Genomic DNA, 19,999 nt, shown 5'->3' on the forward strand with positions numbered 1-19,999 from the left:
ACCTTGTTCGCATCCTTGCACCATAACATCACCTACAGTATGTTCATAACCATTAAGATTAATCTGAACCAGTTGCTTCAGTTTGTAAACAGTAAACGTTACGACAAAAACAAAACAAAAACGCTGCTCAAAAGTATAAAGAAACTGGAAAAATTACAAACATGTAATAAAAAAAATTAGGACAGCCACAGCCTTTAAAAAAGTTGCTGATAATATGATACTGTTTAATTTAAAAAAAAATAAGAACCCAGAACAAAAAAAAAAAAACCAAACATAAAGAGCACAGAATATACTGGACAAACGAAACTATATAAATTATTGTGACCAAATGTGACACTGGTAGTTTATGAAGTGGATATGTACAGTCAAATTAAACAGTGTTTACCATTCTGTTCTAATAGTGTTAAAATGAAAAAATCTATTGCCGTTTTACTATACATTGCATTGATTGAATCTTTAAAAGTCAGGAAAAGTTACCCAAAAAAGCACATCCACTGATTGTACAGATTCTCGGCCCACTTCTCCTTTCCAGGTTCATCTGAAGTCCTTGACTCATTTGCAACAATGCACAGCCTCCGGTCCTCGGCTCAGTGAAAGGCAAACACAGCCCTCACTGGGGTTTCAGTGAGCTCAGGACTGGGCCTGCGTTTCCACGGCTCCCTTTGAACATCTGCTCTTACCATGTTCAAGTCCTTTCAGAAAAAACATACGCAAAATCAAAAAAAAATTCTTTTTTTCTGTGTTTTTGTTTCTCTCTTTTTTTTTTTTTGTGTGGTTTGTTTTTTTTTTTTTTTTTGTTTTGTTGGCTTTTTTTTTTTTTTTTTTTGGTTTGGTTTTCTTTTTTGCAAGGGCAGGGATAAAGGGTGAGGGGGGCTGATGTGGGAGCCAGAATTAACGAAGCGGTCCCGTCTCCATCAAACTCCAAGACGCTCCTCTAGGAGGGATACGACTGCATCCTGGTTGACAAAAATACAGATTGCTAAATCTGCAAGACATCGTCACAAGGGGAGGAATGTCGCTAACTGAACTTTCTCCTCAGACCTTTCTTTGTGAACAAGGGGGATTACAGTTTTGTGCTGGGATGTACAGAGGATAGCTGGGAAGGTGGGAACGCAGCTTGAGGGTTTATAGCAGCTAAAGGATAAATGCTGTTATGCAAAAGGTCACCATAGGAACTTCCTACAGGTGTTGCTGCAGCTAAGTGTCTGTACAGTTGCTGGGAGTTTGCAGGGGACGTGAGGAATTGTCTCTGCACCATGAAGGAGTGAAGAGCCAAAGGCTGCATTAGTGGGGATAGCACGGTCTGATTTTTCAAGTACTGCAGGGGATGAGAATACCCGGGTGGGAGGCGATTGTTCAGCCCCGTGCACAGGCTTCCCGGATACAAGCCTGGGAAGATGGGGGCTGACAGGGGAAATTTGTGGCTTTCCAGCATGCTGCCAGAATGAAGGCCATGCACTGACTTGCTACCTTCCCCCTCTTGGTCGGGAACCTTGTCTTTTGCCGGGGTCTCCTTTGGTAAATGAATAGGAGAGACAGCTCGGATTTTTTTTTCAGAAATAACTTTGTCCAAATCCTCCAGGCTCCGTTTCAGAGGCCGGGCAGCCCCCACATTTTGAGGGCTCGTTCTGCGACTGATGATAGGATGCACCATCCCCTCCATCTTCCTCAGGTTCTCCAGCCTCTGGGCCTGCTGCTTCCCAGACCTGTGGAGCAACTCGCTGTGTTTTTTTGGGGCTGTCAATGCCATAGGGGACACGCGGCAAGCTTTGGGGTTACAGTCTAGGCTCACTGTCTGGCTGCCTCCAGCCTGGAACGGGGAGATCCCTTTGCATTCTTGCTGGGCTGTGGATGAGTGAGGGAGACTGGAGCCTGGAACCTTTGCAGTCTGTTTGTGTATGCTCTTTGGAAGACTCAAATCTGTTGGCTGATCATCTGAAGAAGCCTCCACTGTTGCCTTTTTTTCTTGCTGATGCAAAGACGGCCGATAATTTAAATTTAGTTTTTCTTGGTGTTTGTGTTGAGTAAAAGTAGAAATATTTTCAGACTCTCTGAACATGTCCCGGGGGAGGTACTTTGATGTCTGTTCATTATTAAGGTGGTGTTCTGTGTGCCTATAAAGGCTGTGCAGATGAGGTGATGAATAGAAATCTGCCAAGAAAGTGGGCACATGGGAGTGCTGCAGTGCCCTTTTCTCACTCATTTTATCTTTGCAGTCCTGGATATCCAACTTCGGTAGGTATGACTCGGTAAGAGAACTGAGGTGATGTTTTGAAAAATCACAGCGCTGAGGATCCGGTTTACTGAGCATGTCATGTTTAAAAACATTATTAATTGACTTCCTTTCTTCCTTGGTTTTAAAACTCTGTACATGTTGTATGACTGAGGGCCTATTAATTGCTACGGGATCAGAATTAGGGGCATGGGGACCTTGCGATATGCCTGAGGACAGTTCATCTCTGCTGCTGAGTTTCTTTTTGCTGATCAAAGGTGGAGGAGAACCATAAGGATAGTTACACGAGAGCGTGGCCCCACTGACCTGCGACAGCAGCTTCTTCTTTGCCAGGGGTGACATGATGCCTGGATTACCTTTTGAGTACAGCAGTGGTGTGTAACTGAAAGTGGAGTCATCGTTCACGGACCCGGGCAGCTCCTTTTCCTTAAACATGTCGAAGTTCTGCACCACCAGGACTTTGGGTGTTTGCTTTAGTGCATTGTGGATATCTTCGTTTCCCAGCTGGTCCACTTTCACCGTGCAGTTTGCGATGTAATCGGCCATCCCTGGCAGTTTCTCATCTTCCACGTCGCTCTGAGTGGGCAGATGGACTGGGAAAGCAGCTGTGAAGGGCATTTCTGGAGGTTCACTTTCCAGGCTGTCAGTAAAAGCTTTGTGTAGTCTTTGTTCAGGCTTTGTGTCTTCCAGGGCATCTGCTGAGGGGTGTAATCGCTTTGTGACAGTGGCATCTAGCACAGCGTCTTCTTCTGCTGGCACAGAAACACTCGAAAAAGAGGATGAGTGCTGAACCTCCTCCTTGGCTTTCTCACTGTTGGTGCTGTTTTCTGTCGTGTCTGTCTTCTCCAGAGGCAGTGTCCGAGCTGTCTCTGGTAAAAGAGATGGAGGGCCTTGCACGGGTTGTTTCATCTCTTCCACTGTAGGATGTTCAGGGAAGTTCTTCTGGTCTGCTGATTCTTGATCCTTCTCTTGTTCTGATGAAACCTAATGAAATGATTCAAGAGACAACAGTAAGAATGCAGTATATTCTGGCAGCCTGTTTGTACGGTTATACACAGTACGCTGTTGGCTACTTTTAGAGAAGGACTTGCCAACCACCTTGCTGGCATGTGAAGGCTCTAACATCAGGTACTGGACTCAAAGAGAAGTATCTCCAGGAAATATTAAAAAATAACCATCCCTGTCAGAGTTACAATAAAGCATTTCCAAACAGCAGATGGTTGTAACCTGATGAGAGGCACTGGTGGCTTGATCAGATAGCTAAATGCTGAGGTTATATACTCTTTTAAAATTAATTAGGCAAATGCAGAAGAGCAGATTTCATGACACAAACAATAAGGCTATAGAAATTTCTCCTACCAGCCAATGTCACCCAAGAAAACCACACTATTCCTACGCTTTTCCTTCCCTAAAGTCTCTCCAGCATAGCTATCTTAAAATTCAGTGATCACACAGGAGATCATTCACACCCAGTTCTGCATTAAAGTGTGAAAATGATAGAAATGGCATACTAGAAATCCCTATTGTAGGCAGCAAATCACTGCCACAGCTTAACTAGGACACACATTTTTTTATTAACGGATTAAAATGAAGTTGTCAACATTCAGTAAGTGTGTGTGTGCCTGCTATTACAAACATGGCTTTTATACGTTCTCGTCAATGGGACCGTGGCTCGTTCTGCTCCCCCATTAATACAGCGTGTGTGCACAATTCACACTATTCATCCCATTATGTCGCCGGCTGAACTGTGACCCGCAGAGGTCACCAGAGCATCCCATCTGCGATCCAGCTGACTGACAGCCCTTTTCAAAACTGCTGTCACTCTCCTCTGACATGTCATGGTAGAAGACAGTCATAAAACAGCAGCATTGTGCGACTCCTTTATTATTATTGTTTTCTTTCTTCCTTCATTGTAAAGATAAGACGCACCGAGAAAGTTATCATCTAAATGCTGCTTTATGGTCTGTCGCAGGAGCAGGGAATTGGAGACGGTCCTAACGAATCTAACCCTCTCAGAGACTTATTTCTTCACAGCTGCTTTTAAATATTCCTGTCTGTTTGGTTGGCCTATTAGTTACAGTGTCTGTTAGTCATCCTAACTTCTTCTTTTTAAACTCGTAGCTGACTTTTGCAGCCAAATACCATCATTAGGTCCTTTACAAAGTACCATCGCTAGTCTCTTGAGCTTATAAAATTACAGGCAAATACCAGACAGATGAGCAAAGCAAGGAGGAGAAAAAAAAAGAGAATCATACTTAATAACTGTACATTCTGCTCTTTGTTTCTGTTAAGCAATACTGTGATTGAAGTTTCAGCTATTGTGAGGAAATGTGCAGTCTAAGGCTAATAGCATTTTGTCTGGTGTCTTGTTACACTGACAATGTCATTGAGATGGCAGGAAAACAGTGAAGAGCACAAAGGCAAATGCAATCCTAATAAATTAAAGTTATATTCTCTCCCTGCATACTTCTAATGGTGCATGAGTTGAACATGCACTTGAGTGGACCACACATCTGTAACTGGATTATGCTTTTCCATCTCACAGTTTCCAGGCCACATGCAGAAATGGCTTAAGTGGTGGCTTGGTTGGGGACGTGCCTACACATTTATGTGGTGGCTACTGGGCTCTCCCTCAGAGCAATACCCCATCACTGCTGTGCCTGGATGAGGCCCCAGGAATGGGGCTCCACTGCCAGGGCATGGCTGCAATGCGAGAGACAAGCAACCTTCTGCCTGGCTCCAGCACACCTGGATTTTGCTCCACCCTAAGGAGCTGAACGTCTCCAGCCTGTTATTCCCATTAAGTGCCACATCCTGGGCATGAAACCCTCCACATGGCAAAGCACAGATGAGTTCTGGAGCCCTATGCCCACCCAGGGGTGAAGCATCCACCCTGCAGCCCCTCCACTGCTTGGGCTTTGTGTGATCACTGACCTGCATGGTGACTGACATGGAGGTCAAGGTCCTAAATAGCCTGCCCTCATCAAATAGGGGCAGGACAAGTCTTCCACCCCAGTCAGGGAGGAGACACTAATTCTGCTATAAAAGGTTCCATTTTACAATAGGGAACTGACATAATTGTACATTTTTATTGTCTCGTCCAGGCTCCCTACGTTTCCGATAAGCGCAGCTTAGGAACTCTTCCTGCAATCCACACAAAAATAACTTCAGTTTAAACAGCAGGAAGTTTGAGATAGGGAACAACAAAAGCAAGGAAATTCAAAGTGAAGGCTGTTGCTCTGTTGCTGACTTATTATGCTGGGCATAGCAGCAGTAATACTGATAGTGTGTAATGTGTCTTCCTGATCCAAAACCCTCGATAAATAATCGGGGATGAAGGAATGACAAGGAAAGGGAGCACAAGCTTTCACTTCACTTCTCCTTGCTTTGGGCAACTCGTCTTGCAACCTTCCAGTGACTGAAGCACATTTGTGCACACTCTCCTCTTGATGTGTTTCTTTTTTTTTTTTTTTTTAGTTTTACCCAAACGGGCTCTCCCTAATTTAAAGTTACAATGTAAGTAAAAAGAATAAGTCTTTCTGGGGATTGCTCTTAAATCAGATATTAATGGTACTGTTATTTAAAACACAAATTCTTCTTTGGATGGGAGATTAAATTGTAAGCAGAACTTAAAGAGGTAGTGGGACATGAAACCCCAAATTTTCTGTTCTCAAAACTGGGTACATGGAGTCTCAGAGGCATCTGCGTTTACAGGACCTGCATTGCTTTTTTTAAAACAATGAAGAGGAGGATTGTTGATAGCTGACTCAATACAATTTCCAAACAAGTTTAGAACCAGGACTTGTGTACCTGCCAGACGCAATGAAGTCAAAGGAGCAGCCATAGTCTGCCGGGCACGTCATGTGTTTCAACATTCTTTAAATACTTACTTTCACTGCAACGCCTTGAAGGCTGCTGTGATCTGGCAGACTGAGACAGGAAAAGCAACATGTTTTGCAGGGGTTGTGTGTGAGGAGCTTCACCACCTCCTTCACATGCGGTGCGAGCGGGGCACAGGAGAGAGTGGGCAGATGTGCAAAGGAAGGTGCTTAAATAACACTGGAGCTAAAACCCCATTGATTTTGCATCACTTAAAAACACTTGAAATTTACTCTCATTTGCAGACAAATACGAGTTCTACCATCAATCTTACCCTGTGCTGTGAACACAAACTCTCTTTTACAGGGCTGTCCTATGCCTGCAAGTAACATGGCTGTTTATGGAAACTGGGGCCTGCCCATGTGAAGCAGAGTGACACAACAGGAACCTATTATGTCTGAATAGGAACCTCAGCTGAAAGCCATCTACTGCTCCGGAGAGGGAAGTCTATCTCAGGGCTTGGAAGGTGGTTCCCTCAAAATGTGACCTTTCAGTTCAAAAAGAAACTTGGTATAATATAATAAAAATCCCAGGGAGCAATATGTTTTTTCACAGTCATGCATACATCTGTGAACACAGAAGGGCTGATCCAGAGGTTACCATTATAAAAATCAGCTGTGTCCAACAGTTACCACAGTATTATCAACAATATTAGAGGTTCCTTAGATTAGGAAATAACTGTGGTAGTTGTGTGGTTTCCCTTTGGCAGCTGCTGATCTGTTAATGGTGACCACTGCATAAGACAATGAGCAGAACTGGTACTAGTCAGATCCAGAGCTTGGTCCCCTGCCATCCCCACTGTGCAATATGGAGCAAATCGGCTGCCACTCGCAGCCCAGCAAAATCCCAGCGCAGATAGAATCACAACAGCTGAATTTCCATTGCTGAGCAAACTAAAAGGCCAACTGGTTGGAATTCTCTAGTTTAAATTATATATTTTATCACTGGATTTCATGTGATTAAAGCTGTGCATTTTTAATTGAAAAACTGAAAAGCAGGGAAGCAACAGACCTCAGATGCATCTTGGGGTTTCTGTGAATTATCTTTTTCCTTCTTGCTCTTTTGGTTTTCATTTTTGATGCGTTTTGTTGCAGACACTTTTGTTTTTGCTTCACTCTCCTGGGAACTGTTATCCTGTTTTCGAGGTTTCACTGGAGGCAGTGGCTTATCTTCCTCTCCTTTAATAAATCTTTCATATGGCAGGATTAATCTAGGGGATTAAGGAACAAATAATTGATCAGGTTTTGCTGTTCTAGCAAAGAAAAAAATGTATCTACTGTGAGCAGTTTACTTAATAAATCCATTTTCTTCCGTGCCATAAAAGCAACAGTTTAAACTCTACATCTATAAATCCAAGTATAAGAAATCAATTTATTTGGCAAGATTATAACGTGGAATAAATTCAGTGCAGTTAAGAGTTCGTGTGGATTAGTTGTCAGTTACTCAGTAACTTCACAGTGGTTTGTGTGGCTACACCAATTTGTACCAGATGAGAATATCAGCCATTATGTTTTAGACTGCTTAAAAAAAAAAAAAAAAATCCACCATTTATTTTTGTTTTCCCTCCTTGACTCTAACAGGAAAACACCTACAAAGCCATAGCCAACTTGGTAACAGCTACACAACTTCCAGGCTGCTGGTTCCCTTGACTGCAAGGGCGAGTGCCAGGAGCGTGGCAGGGGCCAGGAGAGCTGGGCTGCAGAAACCATACGAGGTGGGCACAGCACCCACCTGGCCTTCACCAGCAACAGCCCAGCCTCATCCGTGCAAGGCACCCGTGCAGTGACAGTCACCAGAGCCTTTCTTAAGGAAGAAGGGGAGAGGAGAAGAGTTAAATATGAAGGGATTCTTCACTGTGGAGCTGTCTGCCACAAAGTGCACAAAATTGCTTTAAAAACACAAGGAAGAAACACAAACAAAAAATATCTTCCACTGAAAGCATCAAACACACTGAGTTTTAATCTCTCTGTTTTCCCTTTGCAATTCTTGATCTGAAAGGAAAAATAACTGATATAATTAAAAGGGATGGATTGCATTACAATCTCAGTTTCAACTTCAGTGATTAAAGTTTTATAATGCATTTTAGTATGATTAATGACTCACTGTGGGATTAATATAAGACTCAGACTTTAAAAATATGAACATTAATACAGCAAACATAATCTGTTAAAAAAAAAAAGACAAGTTGACTCTGTGAAGAAAATGTACTTTGCTTATAAACAACATAGATCTACTCAAATACCAGGAATCCTTAATTATCTTTAATCTAAGACTCCAAGGCAGAAACCTCTTTGGTTCAGATATTCGTTTGTTATCCCAGAATCAGTTTCTAAGCATACAATTTTGATTTACATACTCAGATGTTCAAACACAGTTTGGGCTTAAGAGAGCGGAATTAGATTGCTCGTGATCATAATATTTTACATTTTAATAAAATACAACATAAATTATGTTAAAATATAAACCTAATTTATGCTATATTAGAAACAAAATTCATTAACTGAGCATGCTCTGACATGGTATGTGCAAAGAGGCGTGAATAATACTTTCTAGCCCTGAATTTGGCAGGGCTCCAGTAATGAAGCTAAGCAGAGCCCACAGGGAATATTCATCTTCAGATCCCATTACAAACTGAGTTTAAACATGTTACAGCTGCTAAAACTGGAAACTGCTCCCTCTATGCAAACTTAGCAAAATAATACGTAGTTGCCAAATACCTGCTTCCCACTGTAATATTACAGGTAATGTTTATATAAAAAAAAAGCATAACTAAGCAGAAGAAGAAAAAAATAATCCTGTTCATACTTGAGGCTGCTACATTTCATTTGCAAAGCACAAATATTGGTGAAAACACCAAATTCCTCCCCGCGCTGCACAAAGCACTTTGGACTTCACTTACAGGCAAGGTTGGGTTTCACACAGGGCAGTGCCGAGGCTGCTCTGCCATGTGTTAAGTATTTAAAGTCGCTTTTAATAAAAACACATTTTATTACAGTAATTGTTAGCACTGCGAGGGGAGTGTTTGACTTTGTTTTGTTTCCATGGGAACGCATCGCCCATTAAAAATCTACATATTCCATCCATAAAGGTTTCAGCCGCTGTCCGGTGCCTCGTGGGGGACAGAGATGCTCCCAGCCTCAGGAACGAGCCTGTCCCTGGAAGATGCCGAGGCATTAACCCAGTGGCTACGGCCGGGCCAGGAGCAAGGCCCGGGCCAACACGATTCATCAGTGCTCGCGTGCTCTCCGCTGAGCCTTGTAGGGCAACGCGGGACCCAAACTCCTCCTCCTCCTCCTGCCTCTGCACCTCACCAGAACTCATTAGCTTGGGTGCTAATTAGTAACCGTGGCTTAAATTTCCTTTTCTGATCTTAAGGGTTCATGTGGGAGTACAAGGTTTTCATTTTAGTTATTTTTCACTGAGCTCAGCAGTTGGCAGGCCGACAGCAGTAAAAATACATTTCACATAGCCGGTCAGTGGCCTGGAGCCAGTGGCAGGAAATCTGGAATTAAATGTTTCGTGTATCGGGGAGGCGGCATGACTAAGGTAAAACTGAGTCAAAACACAAGGATGGCTTGTTCTAGGATTTTCCCCTGCTCGTTTCAAAGGAGTGCCGGCCGAGGTGGCTTTTGGGGGCGGCTGGCGAGGAGCCGGGCAGGAACGCGGGGCTGCGAGACCCCAGGGAGCAGCACCGAGCCGAGCAACACCAGCAATTGCCTCTTCACGTAGAGATTTCCGTCGGTTGCAATTTTCACTGAATGTTTTTTCAGTTATCCTGTCATGGTACAACACAATTACCCACAGGATATGATCTTATCATTTGATTATTAGAAGTTTTTATAGCGCAGGAGTAATAAAGCTAATACAGCTCTCTCAACATGTAAGCAGCCGGCTCACATGCCATGAAAGCAGCCGGCTTAGCCAATTTAAGGTCAATATTGCCCAACACCGGAAGAATGCGATCTGCTGTTAGCCAAATAGTTTAGCAGAATGTGACATGTCTGAAACCAGCACAAGATATTTTTTTTTCTTGGTCAAATATTTGCAGTGCAGGTAAGATTTAATCAATCTTTGCGCAAGGAGAGGTAAAGACAACGTCCAAAAAACTGGATCCAGATCCCTCAAATGTATCGCATGTTGGAAACAACAATTATGTTTTCAGTCGCTTTGAACTGTGGCTGTACTTCCCGACAGGGGGGGAAGTATAAAAGTATTCATAAAAAAGGAAAAGAGGGGGAATATTTTGTGGTCTAAAGAATATTTACTTGTAAAGCCTGCGAGAAGACCAAATAAAAGGGTCTTTATCATGATCAAGATTCCAATATTAACATTAATAAAATGTATTATTTATAAGTCAATTAACATAAATAGAATATGTAAGCACTAGTGTATTAAAAAAATCTTTCCACAGGCAGCAGATTTTTAGCAGCATGAGGTTTTTTTTTTTTTTTCCTGGAATAATACAAGAATAACATTTTCCAGCCAAGAGCAGAAACAGTAGGGGAGTCTTTGCTATCACAGGGCTTCTTATTAAATTCAGTCACTGTGAAAAGCCAGTCTTTTTCCTTTTTTTCTTTTTCTTTTTTTTTTTTTAAATAAAGACAACTTAAAATCAATACAAGTTAGATTAACAAATCAGTACTATACTAATCCTGATTTATTACAATCGGCAATATTAAGTTTAATCACGTATAAACTGCTATTAAAAAAAGATTTTCCTTTAGTAAGTCCTGAATTAAATAATGGTGCAGTGTACCGAGTTTTTAGATCTGCATCATCTGATATTATGAAAAATTCAATGTACTTCTCTGCAGCAGATGTCAGAGGTCAGCAAATCTATTACAGTAATGTAAGTAAGCTGGCTTTCTGCCAACCTTTTTTTAAAAAACACTGAAGCAGATAATTTTATATTTACAAATTCTAAAATCCTCCAGGGACTAAACCTCTTTCCCAACAAAAAGCAGAAACTTCACATTAGAGAAATGTATTTCACAGTATATCAAACATGTCTTCATCATTAGCATTTCATAAAAAGAAAAAAAAAAGCCCTTAATCTTTATTAGTCAACTTTTTTTTTTCCCAGCTACAGAACTAACAGTACAAGTTCTCATCTGAGCCAGTAACCACTACATGTATTGATTATGCAGAATGAATGACTTTTTTGGCCTGACTCCGCTTCACAGGACACATGAGAGCACATCTATTTATAGGCATGATAAAAAAAATAGTTACAATAATGCAAAGGATCTGACCAGCCCAGAAAGAGGAAGGAAATTAAATGTTAAGGCTGCCAGTTTCCTCTTTAATTCTCCCTACTGTGTATGGATATGACGGGGCTCTGGGCTGGGGAGGAACCATATGCCCAGGACACACAGGGTGATGGAGGGAAGGAGGCAACTCAGCACAACCCCTACAATATTTTTTTTTTGTATCGCTGTTTCAGTGTTTATTTTTGTTTTCTTTCTGGCAGAATAAAATATTTCAGCATGTCTCCCATTGAGATCATTGTACTTTCTCCAGGGATCCAAGCCCAACACAAAATAGGATGCATTGGAGCTTTTCAGCCACCAGAATAATTTTGGAAGGCCTTAAAATACCAAAGTCCACTCCTTGGGAGATGTTGCCCCATTCGCATGCTTGGCCAGGTTAAGGAAGCTAATTGCAACAGAAATGGAAAATTATTTAAATTTGCTCCACCAAAAGAATACAGCAACCAGTTAACCCGTGGAACTCACTGCCAATGGATATCTTGGGGCCAAGGGATTAGTGAGATTATGCAAGGATTAGATGCTAATGTAAATCATGAGAACATTAAGCTGTTAGAGCTTCAAAAATGCTGAAAAGGGACAGGCAATAGGTCTCTTTAGTGGTAGGAATTTGGAAAACGCTTTCCTCCTGAGCACATAAGGCTATGGTGGCTCCAGCTCCTTCCTCTGCAGGCACAACCAGAGCTGGGGGGCAAGACAACCAGTTTTTTCAGTCCAAGAGGGCACCCATCTGCTCCAGGATGTCCTCACAGCAGCCGGACAGAGCTGCCTGCAGCCCCTGCAGCCAGAGGGTCTGAGTGCCGGGCTGGGACAGCCCCTGTGGTGAAAACGGGCCCCTATCAGTAACCTCAGTAAGGGAAACCCGATTCTTTCCCCCTAGAAAGTCAGTGGCAAAACATTCAGCTGTTTTAAGGGACCAGCAGGAATGCCTGAGCCCTGATCCCAAGAGAAGTCTTGTCTTTTTTACACTGTTGTTTTTCAAAAGAATGAATCTTAGAGCACTGGTCCAGTGCAGGCAAGGGAAACAACAAGGGAAACCTTCAACAACAATCAGTTGGTGGAGATAGCCAGGCAGCTCTCCTGGGCACCAATGACAGATTCCCAGCAAAGAGGGGAGAGGAATAACCCAAACTTTAAGGTCTCAGCTTGTTTTCCAAAATGGGAATATAAAATACATTCAGGAAATGAAGCAGTGTGTTCCTGAAGTCTGATTTCCCTGGATTGCATTGTACAATGCAGGGGTTATGAAAGCAAGCCTCACGTGCTTTTGTGCAGAACACAATAGCAATGGCTTTATTTGCATTTGTCTGAAGTACAAAACTGGCACGTATTATATCAGCAAAGACAAAATATGCTGGAGTTCAATTTTCTTTCCAAAGAACTTTCCTTCCTTAAAGAGATCTCTCTTTCATCCTTTCAGCAACAACTTTCCTCACAGCCCACTGGGAGTGCTGGTGGGTAATGAGAATGGCTTACTGCTGAAAGGTGGGAACAGCGCTGCTCTAAGAGAATTCAAAGACACTTAGTTTTAAGTAAACTGGAAATTAGTGACATTACAAACACAGCTGTTGATTTAACTGCACAGCCCAGTGAGGCAAGCTCAGGCACTCCTGATCCTAGGGCTCAGCAGGGGAGGATGAACAACTCCAGTCTTCTGCCTCTGGCGCAGATTTACAGCATGGAAAAGAGTCAAAGGAAGGGTGGTGGGCACAAAGCAGCTTCCCCAGATCACTCTACTAAAGCCACTACAAGACTCTGTTTTGGCCACAGTCACCATTTCTGCATCTAAAGGCAGACATGCATTTTGTTTGGTAGGTCCACGGAGTCCCTGCAATGCTTGGTCCCTAGGCTCAGAACAAGCTTATAGGTGCCATTTGCATTGCCTGTGGGGTGCAGGTCTCCTGGCAGGACTCCAAAATCCCTCCCTGGGAGCTCTGAATTACATCAATATTGCAGAAAGCTGAACCAACTATGGGCATTCTCTTTCATGTTAATAAACTCCTAAAGCACAAGGTGGAGATTCCCAGCATCTCTGGGTAGTCCGAGGGAAAAGATGTTGGTGCTTACTCATCAGTGCTGCTCCTGCAAAAGAGAATGGCACACCTCTCCTTGTGCAGCACTCTCCTGGGGCTGCGCAGCTCCCAGCAGGGAAAAGGGGCTTGTCCCCTGTGCCGAGTCTGCTCCTACCCCTGCGTGTCAAGGAATGGGACTGCCGTGTGTGACACTGACTCCAAGCTGGACTGCTGGCACCCCCAAGCTCTGGGCACTGCGGGGCCCCAGCACCCAGTAAGGGCCAAGGCACATGTGCGTGGCCTGGCAAGGGCCTCTCTGCTCGGGTGACAACGCACCCAGCAGCACTGGGCAGCACTCAGCATGCCTCAGCTCTGCTGGGACAAACTCCTGGGTGAAAGGAAGGACGTAGGTGGGAAAACAATTCCCCACAAGGAGAGAGATCATCTGCTTGCAGGCACTTAAAGGCAGCGCCCGACTGTCCAGCACTTGGCACTCAAGGACTCCCACTGACTCTAGCACTGGCCAGTAAGTTGCTGAGGCTGAAACCCCAGAAATTTTGAAAAAAACCCCATGTTCTCAGATGTTTTAAAAGGACAGCTAGGGATCTGTTTTAATGGTAAACAATTACATTCCTCTGTCATCTGATACTTTTTAAATTTTGAGGAGGGGGGAAGCTTTCTGAATTTTCAATAGTTCCTTTGTTAAAGCATCTGTTACTCACATAATTGAAAAGATGTTTGTTCAGTGGTATGCTTGAGAGTACAGTTATTTAATCTTAATGATAAAGCCCTGAGGGCAGAAAATCATAAGTAGAAACCTCTTGTTATTTATCAAAAAGGAAAAAAAAAACCCAAACCAAAAACCTAGGAAAATAAAGAGAGAACTGAGACACCTCATCTATCTTCAGGCTTAAATTTGTGCTTGATGGAAAACTATGGAGACAATTTGCAACTTGTGAAGTTTTCTGGGAGTCTGGGACCAGCTGAAGTGTGAGGGGGGCAGGGAAGTGGGGTGAAGACAAAAATAAAACAAGGAGAGAAAACTGTTGCTTGGCAAGTTTTTTTTTTGAGTCAAACAAAGAGCTAGTTGTAGTTTACAGCATGACATAACATTTGATTAATTTTTGCCTGGGGATGTTTTCACACTTAACAGTGTAAATCAAAACCTTCTATTAATTACCACGTGTATAAAAAGATAACCATAAGCAATTTCATGCAGATGCTATACTAGCCCCCTACTTTTTGTTTCCTCTAACGACTGGCTGTTATTTCCTGCAAAATTCCACTGAAATGCTTACACGTTATGAAAGTTATCCAAATGCTTTAGAAAACCAAACAGCATTTGCATGGAACACAGGGCTCTCCTGCATATTGAATTACTGCACAATATCCTCAGGGTAGACAGACTTTATGGCTGTTAAAGGGAAACCGTGTAAGGGACCTATTTTGACCTGCCTTGTGTTTGTGATCATATATAATTTTTATGTGAGAGATTTAGAAAGAAAAATGGCAGAATGGGGTCTGAACTGTACAAGGCACTGCATCTCCTGAAGTTCAGTCCTCTGGTAGATGGGCAAGTACCCAGGGGCCACACTCACAGCCAGAATAAAACCCTCTGCAGGTCAGCGTCCAAAGTGTGGGCACAGCCACCTGCCGCCCCATTGTGAAGAAATACAACCCATCTCACCTATCTGCTCCTCCTCAAGTTCCAGGTGGCTGTGTCTCTGCAGAACACCTTCCCACTCAGCTGCCTTAATTTCGTGAGAGCGCAAGGCCTAATAAATCCCTCTCCAGCTGTGTGTGCCCAGGACAGACTGGTTTTAGAAATGCTAGTAACTTGTGAGGGCCAGCACAGGAGACATGCTGCTGAAGAGCAGGACTTGGGCCACGGGGTTCTCTGGGTCCATCCTTGCTCAAGATGCCAAGGGAGCCCAGCCTCCTGCAGCACCCGAAGAGGCCAGGAAGCTACAGGTGTATGGTACCATGCAGCTGCCTGCCATGACACTCTCCAACAGAGACAGGTATGTCCACCAGAGAAGCCAAGGAGAGCCACTGCACGCCCCTGCACAGCACAATTCCCCAGCCCATGTGTGTTTGTGCACAGCTCGTGCATGGGACTTGCTCTGGAGGAAACCAAGATGAATCACAGCCAGACTTGGAGACAGAAAAAGGCCTCAACAGGTAATTACTAGTATTTCTGTTTTGTTAAATGTATTTTATTGGGAACTTTTTATACCTTGCCAACAAGCAGGCTGGGTTTTTTTGGTTTGGTTCCTTTTTGGGGGAAAGGGGGGAAGGGGGGAGCAGTGGTGTAGTGCTTGCAAAAAATCCCTGACAACAACATCATCAGCACTGCAGAAACACAGCCTACTGCTCACGCCAGAAAGTTAAAGCTGCCGATCATGTGTTTTGTGTAAAAGCGAAAAGAAACCTCAAACCCTGCATGTGAAAACCACATCTGCATTATTAGGGGAAGACAGCATGGGGCAGAGTGCTTCGCAGAAAAGCAGCCGTTTCTGAGGCTTTCTCGATAAGCGAGAGAGAGATGTAGGGTACTGACAAGGGCTGTGAGAGTTTCAAGGGAACGCTGTAGACTGAATCAGCTCGTACCAACCACACGCACCTCTGGCTTTCTGTGATCGGGAAAGAGCATTAGAGGAACATTAATGAAGACAGTAACGACCAAAACAACACCTTATAAGCTCTGTACGGTCCAAGTCGTGCACAGAGCAACAGTCCCATGATGGGAAAACATTAATGCTTTTTATATTGGTAATCATCTGTAACATGAGCAATTAAATACAGTACTAATGGACTATAGCCAAGAGCCTGGTACTAATATTAAAAACTGACAGAGATGAATAGGTTTGGAAGGAAAACTAGGCTGACAAAGACATTTTTATGAAGTGCTTGGGCCTATTTGGAATAACCCAATCAGAGGCAGGTCCAGACCAGCCATGCCTACAGTGACAATAATGCATTCATTGGCATTATATGATGCCTGCTATGCTTTAAATAAAAACACCCATTGCTTCTACTCAGAAACCTGCACTTTCATTATTATACTCATTAATAAAACAGAAGTTGTCTAACTAATATATAATATAACACCTACTGAAACACTGGCAGCCTTGCCTTATTTTAAAATGAAAACAGTTACTGGAAACAGGAACTGTATTAATGATAAATGAATCAGTTAAAAATGCACACAAAACCTTTCTTTCCCCTTTACCAGAGAAACAAAGAAAACACCGCCCAACTGAAGCACTCTACCTACCTATAGCACACCAGCAGCTACCACCACAAACCCTGCTCCAAACAGCAGGGTGCAGAGCAACACATTCCCCAAAACCTTTAAATCTGGCTTTGTTCCAGCTTTTGCCATCCCCCTGTACCATGAATCTGCAGCCACGTTGCTGCTTTGCAGAGCTTATAAACACCTTTAGAGAAAGCAGTATTTCTTCTTTGGATTTGGTAGACAGAGAGACAATTTTGCCCTCTCCACTGCTTGTATTTTGTGTTTGGGTTTTGTTTGTTGGTGTTAATGTTTTTTTTTTCCTCTCTCTCTTTTCAGCTTTTGAAATAGTGTGTGAAACTCCACCTTGCAAAGGGGAACAGGGGAGGGCAGGAAGGAGGGACAGCAATGCCTGAATTGGGGCATATATACACCATTCCACTCCTCAACATCCCAAGGATGTCACGGAAAGGTGGCTGCCACCTGAACAGCCTTGATATGCCAAAGCTGATGCAAACAGCCAGTAGCTACTCTTGGGAGAGAGGTGGTTAACACAGTATGGATGCTCTTGAGATCCAGTTGTAGAGATGAATGGCAAGACTAAGTCAAACAGCAGCAGGGCCAGTGAAGTCAGGGAACTGCCTGTTCTGCCTCCAGTAAGCAAGGAAGGGCCAGTGGGATTCAGAAAGGAAAAATCAGGAGATTTCCTCAGCATTTGCTTTCCAGATAATTCAATTTCCAGTTTAGCTGTACATCTGTACAGTTTCAAGTTTGAAAATGTATGTGTGTCCAGAATCATGAGCGTGTGTATTCCTGCGCTACAGTTCTAGTTTTAGATTAAATGTCATCTGAGCACTTTGCCTATAAATGAGCATTACATTTACAGGTGCTGCAGTTAGAATTACCAGCTGAAACAAACCATGACAATTTAATTTGTTTTTTCAAGTCTGAGGCTTCGTACAGCTTTCCTGTAGTGGAAAAAGAGCATCTAACACTAGAAAAGTAGAGACTGGATGAGTTACTGCAATTATTTGTATACATGTTTTGGTTTTTCAGCACAAATTTAGTGAAGAACATTTTAGATAAGCTCGGGGCTAACCTAAAAGTCCTGCAAGATTTTTTTTCTCCAAATGCCATCTTTTGATAGCCTGCCAGGGATGTGGAAAATTAGGTGCTGCCTCATGTCAGACCTTATACAGAACTACATGATAGACTGGCATCCATGAACTCAGGTTTGAGTTCTTCAGTGTATTTAAGACCAATCTAACCATAAACTAAAAGACACTTTCCTCAGACCAGGTCAAGTCAAGCAGAACTGCTTTTGGGTAGCCTGTAAAGGCTTTTCAATTTGGAAGGCATCAGGACTGTTCAGGTTTTCCAGACAGCACAATGGGTTTTGTGGCACTTCAGAGCATACCCAAGTAACTGCTGAGTCAGTCACACACGAGTCTCTATGCATGGCAGTGCAATGCAAGGCTTCTACATATTAAAAAACACCCAAACCACTAGCACTGAACATCGTCAGGAAAGCAGAAGAGAGAGACAGGGGTTCATGGAATATTTGTGAATGGCTCATTTAGGTTTCCACAACTACAAGAGATGTGCTCCCTCAGTGACTCTAGGGTTTCAGCAAGGCTCCCTCTGCAACCCAAACCCACAGAGACCTAATGCTTATGTGTGCCCGGGTCTCTTCTGTCAAATAACATCCCCCACAGAACATCTGGCAAGGGAAAAGCCACACTGCCAGTTGGAAACTCATCAGCTGGCTTGGGTGCAAGAGGAAGCTCTGAGACTCTCAGGAGTGTAATGATGGGGGTGGAAGAGCTGAATACCCACAATCTGATGAGTCAATAAAACAATCTATAACATTTGTCTGCAACATGAAGGCAGGGAAAAGCCCCATCTGACGTGCACAGCAACTCACTCACTTCACTCTGCTGCTTGGCTCAATCTCCAGAACGTTTCTAGCATTTATAATGGCAATCATTACGTGCAGCTCCCCTGAGCACCCAAGCCCTTCTGCTGGAGATGTCCCGTGTAAATGAGCATGATCAAATGCCCCACCCTCCATGAGGACAGCAGTATGTCTCTTTGAGAGGCCGACACATTAGGCACTAAGATAAGCAGAGAAGGTGCCCACTGAACAGCTCTGCTGTGCCACCTTCTGCACGGGCAAGTACAATCTCTTCCTGAGCCCAGCAAAGTGACTTGTTTATGCCCAGGAACAAGAGACTGAATTTTACTTATGTGAGCCGAAAATTGCTGAGCTTTTATTCACATTTGCTTGTCTAAGAAAAAAAAAAAAATCAGAAGAAAAAAAAAAATAAAAGAAAAAAGAAAAGAAAAAGCCCCAACAGTTGTTTCTAAAAAACAAATCAAAACAACATTCCAGCTCCAGTATTTTATTCAATGTGTGCTGGCTTCACAAGCCCTGGAAGTTATTATCTACATGGGAAGAATAAGAATTCAACAGTTCTGACCAGCAACAATGGCTGCAGAGAAAGAGTGTTTGGCAGCAGCTCACAGGCAGGGAGGAGGGAAGGAATGCCATGAAGAAGAGGAATGCAACGCTCAGCATGACCTACAACACTAACAGCACCCTGCACTATGGGCCACCCCATTATTTTGATCAAAACCACAATCTGTTTAATTGGTATTCTTAAAAAATGATAGAAGACAAGTGTTTTCATCAATTAGCTGCTGTTTCTTATTTTTCCTTGAGTATGTTTTCCTCAATTTTTCAGCTTCTTTAACTGGAAAGCTGTTGCAAAAATTAAGATCTATACCAAAGAAAAATCAGATGCTTTTTTTTTATTTACTTAGTCACTGGAGGCAGACACTCTGGTTTAAATCACAATGGATTATCTGACTAAAATGTTGGGGAACTATTTACTAAATCTTTAAGATGACTCTCTTTTTCTCTAGTTCCTTATAAAATGCTTTGAAGGCTCTCCAAATTAATTTTTTCATTATTAAACAAGCATTTCAGATTTGTTATCTTACCTTTCATAATGTCTGCGAGTACATGTAGCAGCACTTGTGCTTCCAGGGTTACCACCTAATTCATCATAAATATGTTTCCATTGTCGACGGGCTGTTATCTGTAAAAATGGCAATGGAAAATTTAATCTTGCATCTTTACAGATTCTACAGCATTTGACTTCACAACAACAAATGCACATATGACACTTTCAGAACAGCATGTACTATGAGCATTATAAAAGCCCCTACAGAAAATATAGAGTACACAGAGCTTTGGGTGTATACATTTTTTTTTTTTGGGTAAGATAACACTGTGTATTTTCTTTCTCTCTAAAATGGAGTGACCTGACTGATTCATTATCCAGTCACAAGCAATACAGACTCACAAAAG

The 19,999-nt window shown here is 42.8% G+C and overlaps 1 protein-coding gene across 7 annotated transcripts in view; it reads right to left on the reverse strand.

Annotated features, from left to right (window-relative positions):
* Positions 1 to 203: 203 nt before the first annotated feature.
* Positions 204 to 19,999, reverse strand: part of ARID5B (AT-rich interaction domain 5B) — a 127,069-nt gene continuing 107,273 nt past the window's right edge. For all 7 annotated transcript variants that reach the window (XM_038141727.1, XM_038141725.1, XM_038141729.1 and 4 more), the window contains 3 exons: positions 19,630 to 19,727; positions 7,124 to 7,322; positions 204 to 3,217 (listed from right to left, as the gene is read on the reverse strand). In XM_038141727.1, coding sequence (XP_037997655.1) covers positions 1,064 to 3,217; positions 7,124 to 7,322; positions 19,630 to 19,727 — 2,451 coding nt within the window. In that variant the 3' untranslated portion in view covers positions 204 to 1,063. The remainder of the gene's footprint in view (positions 3,218 to 7,123; positions 7,323 to 19,629; positions 19,728 to 19,999) is intronic.

This window comes from Motacilla alba, chromosome 6 (assembly GCF_015832195.1).
Source record: "Motacilla alba alba isolate MOTALB_02 chromosome 6, Motacilla_alba_V1.0_pri, whole genome shotgun sequence".
Taxonomy (NCBI): Eukaryota; Metazoa; Chordata; class Aves; order Passeriformes; family Motacillidae; genus Motacilla; species Motacilla alba.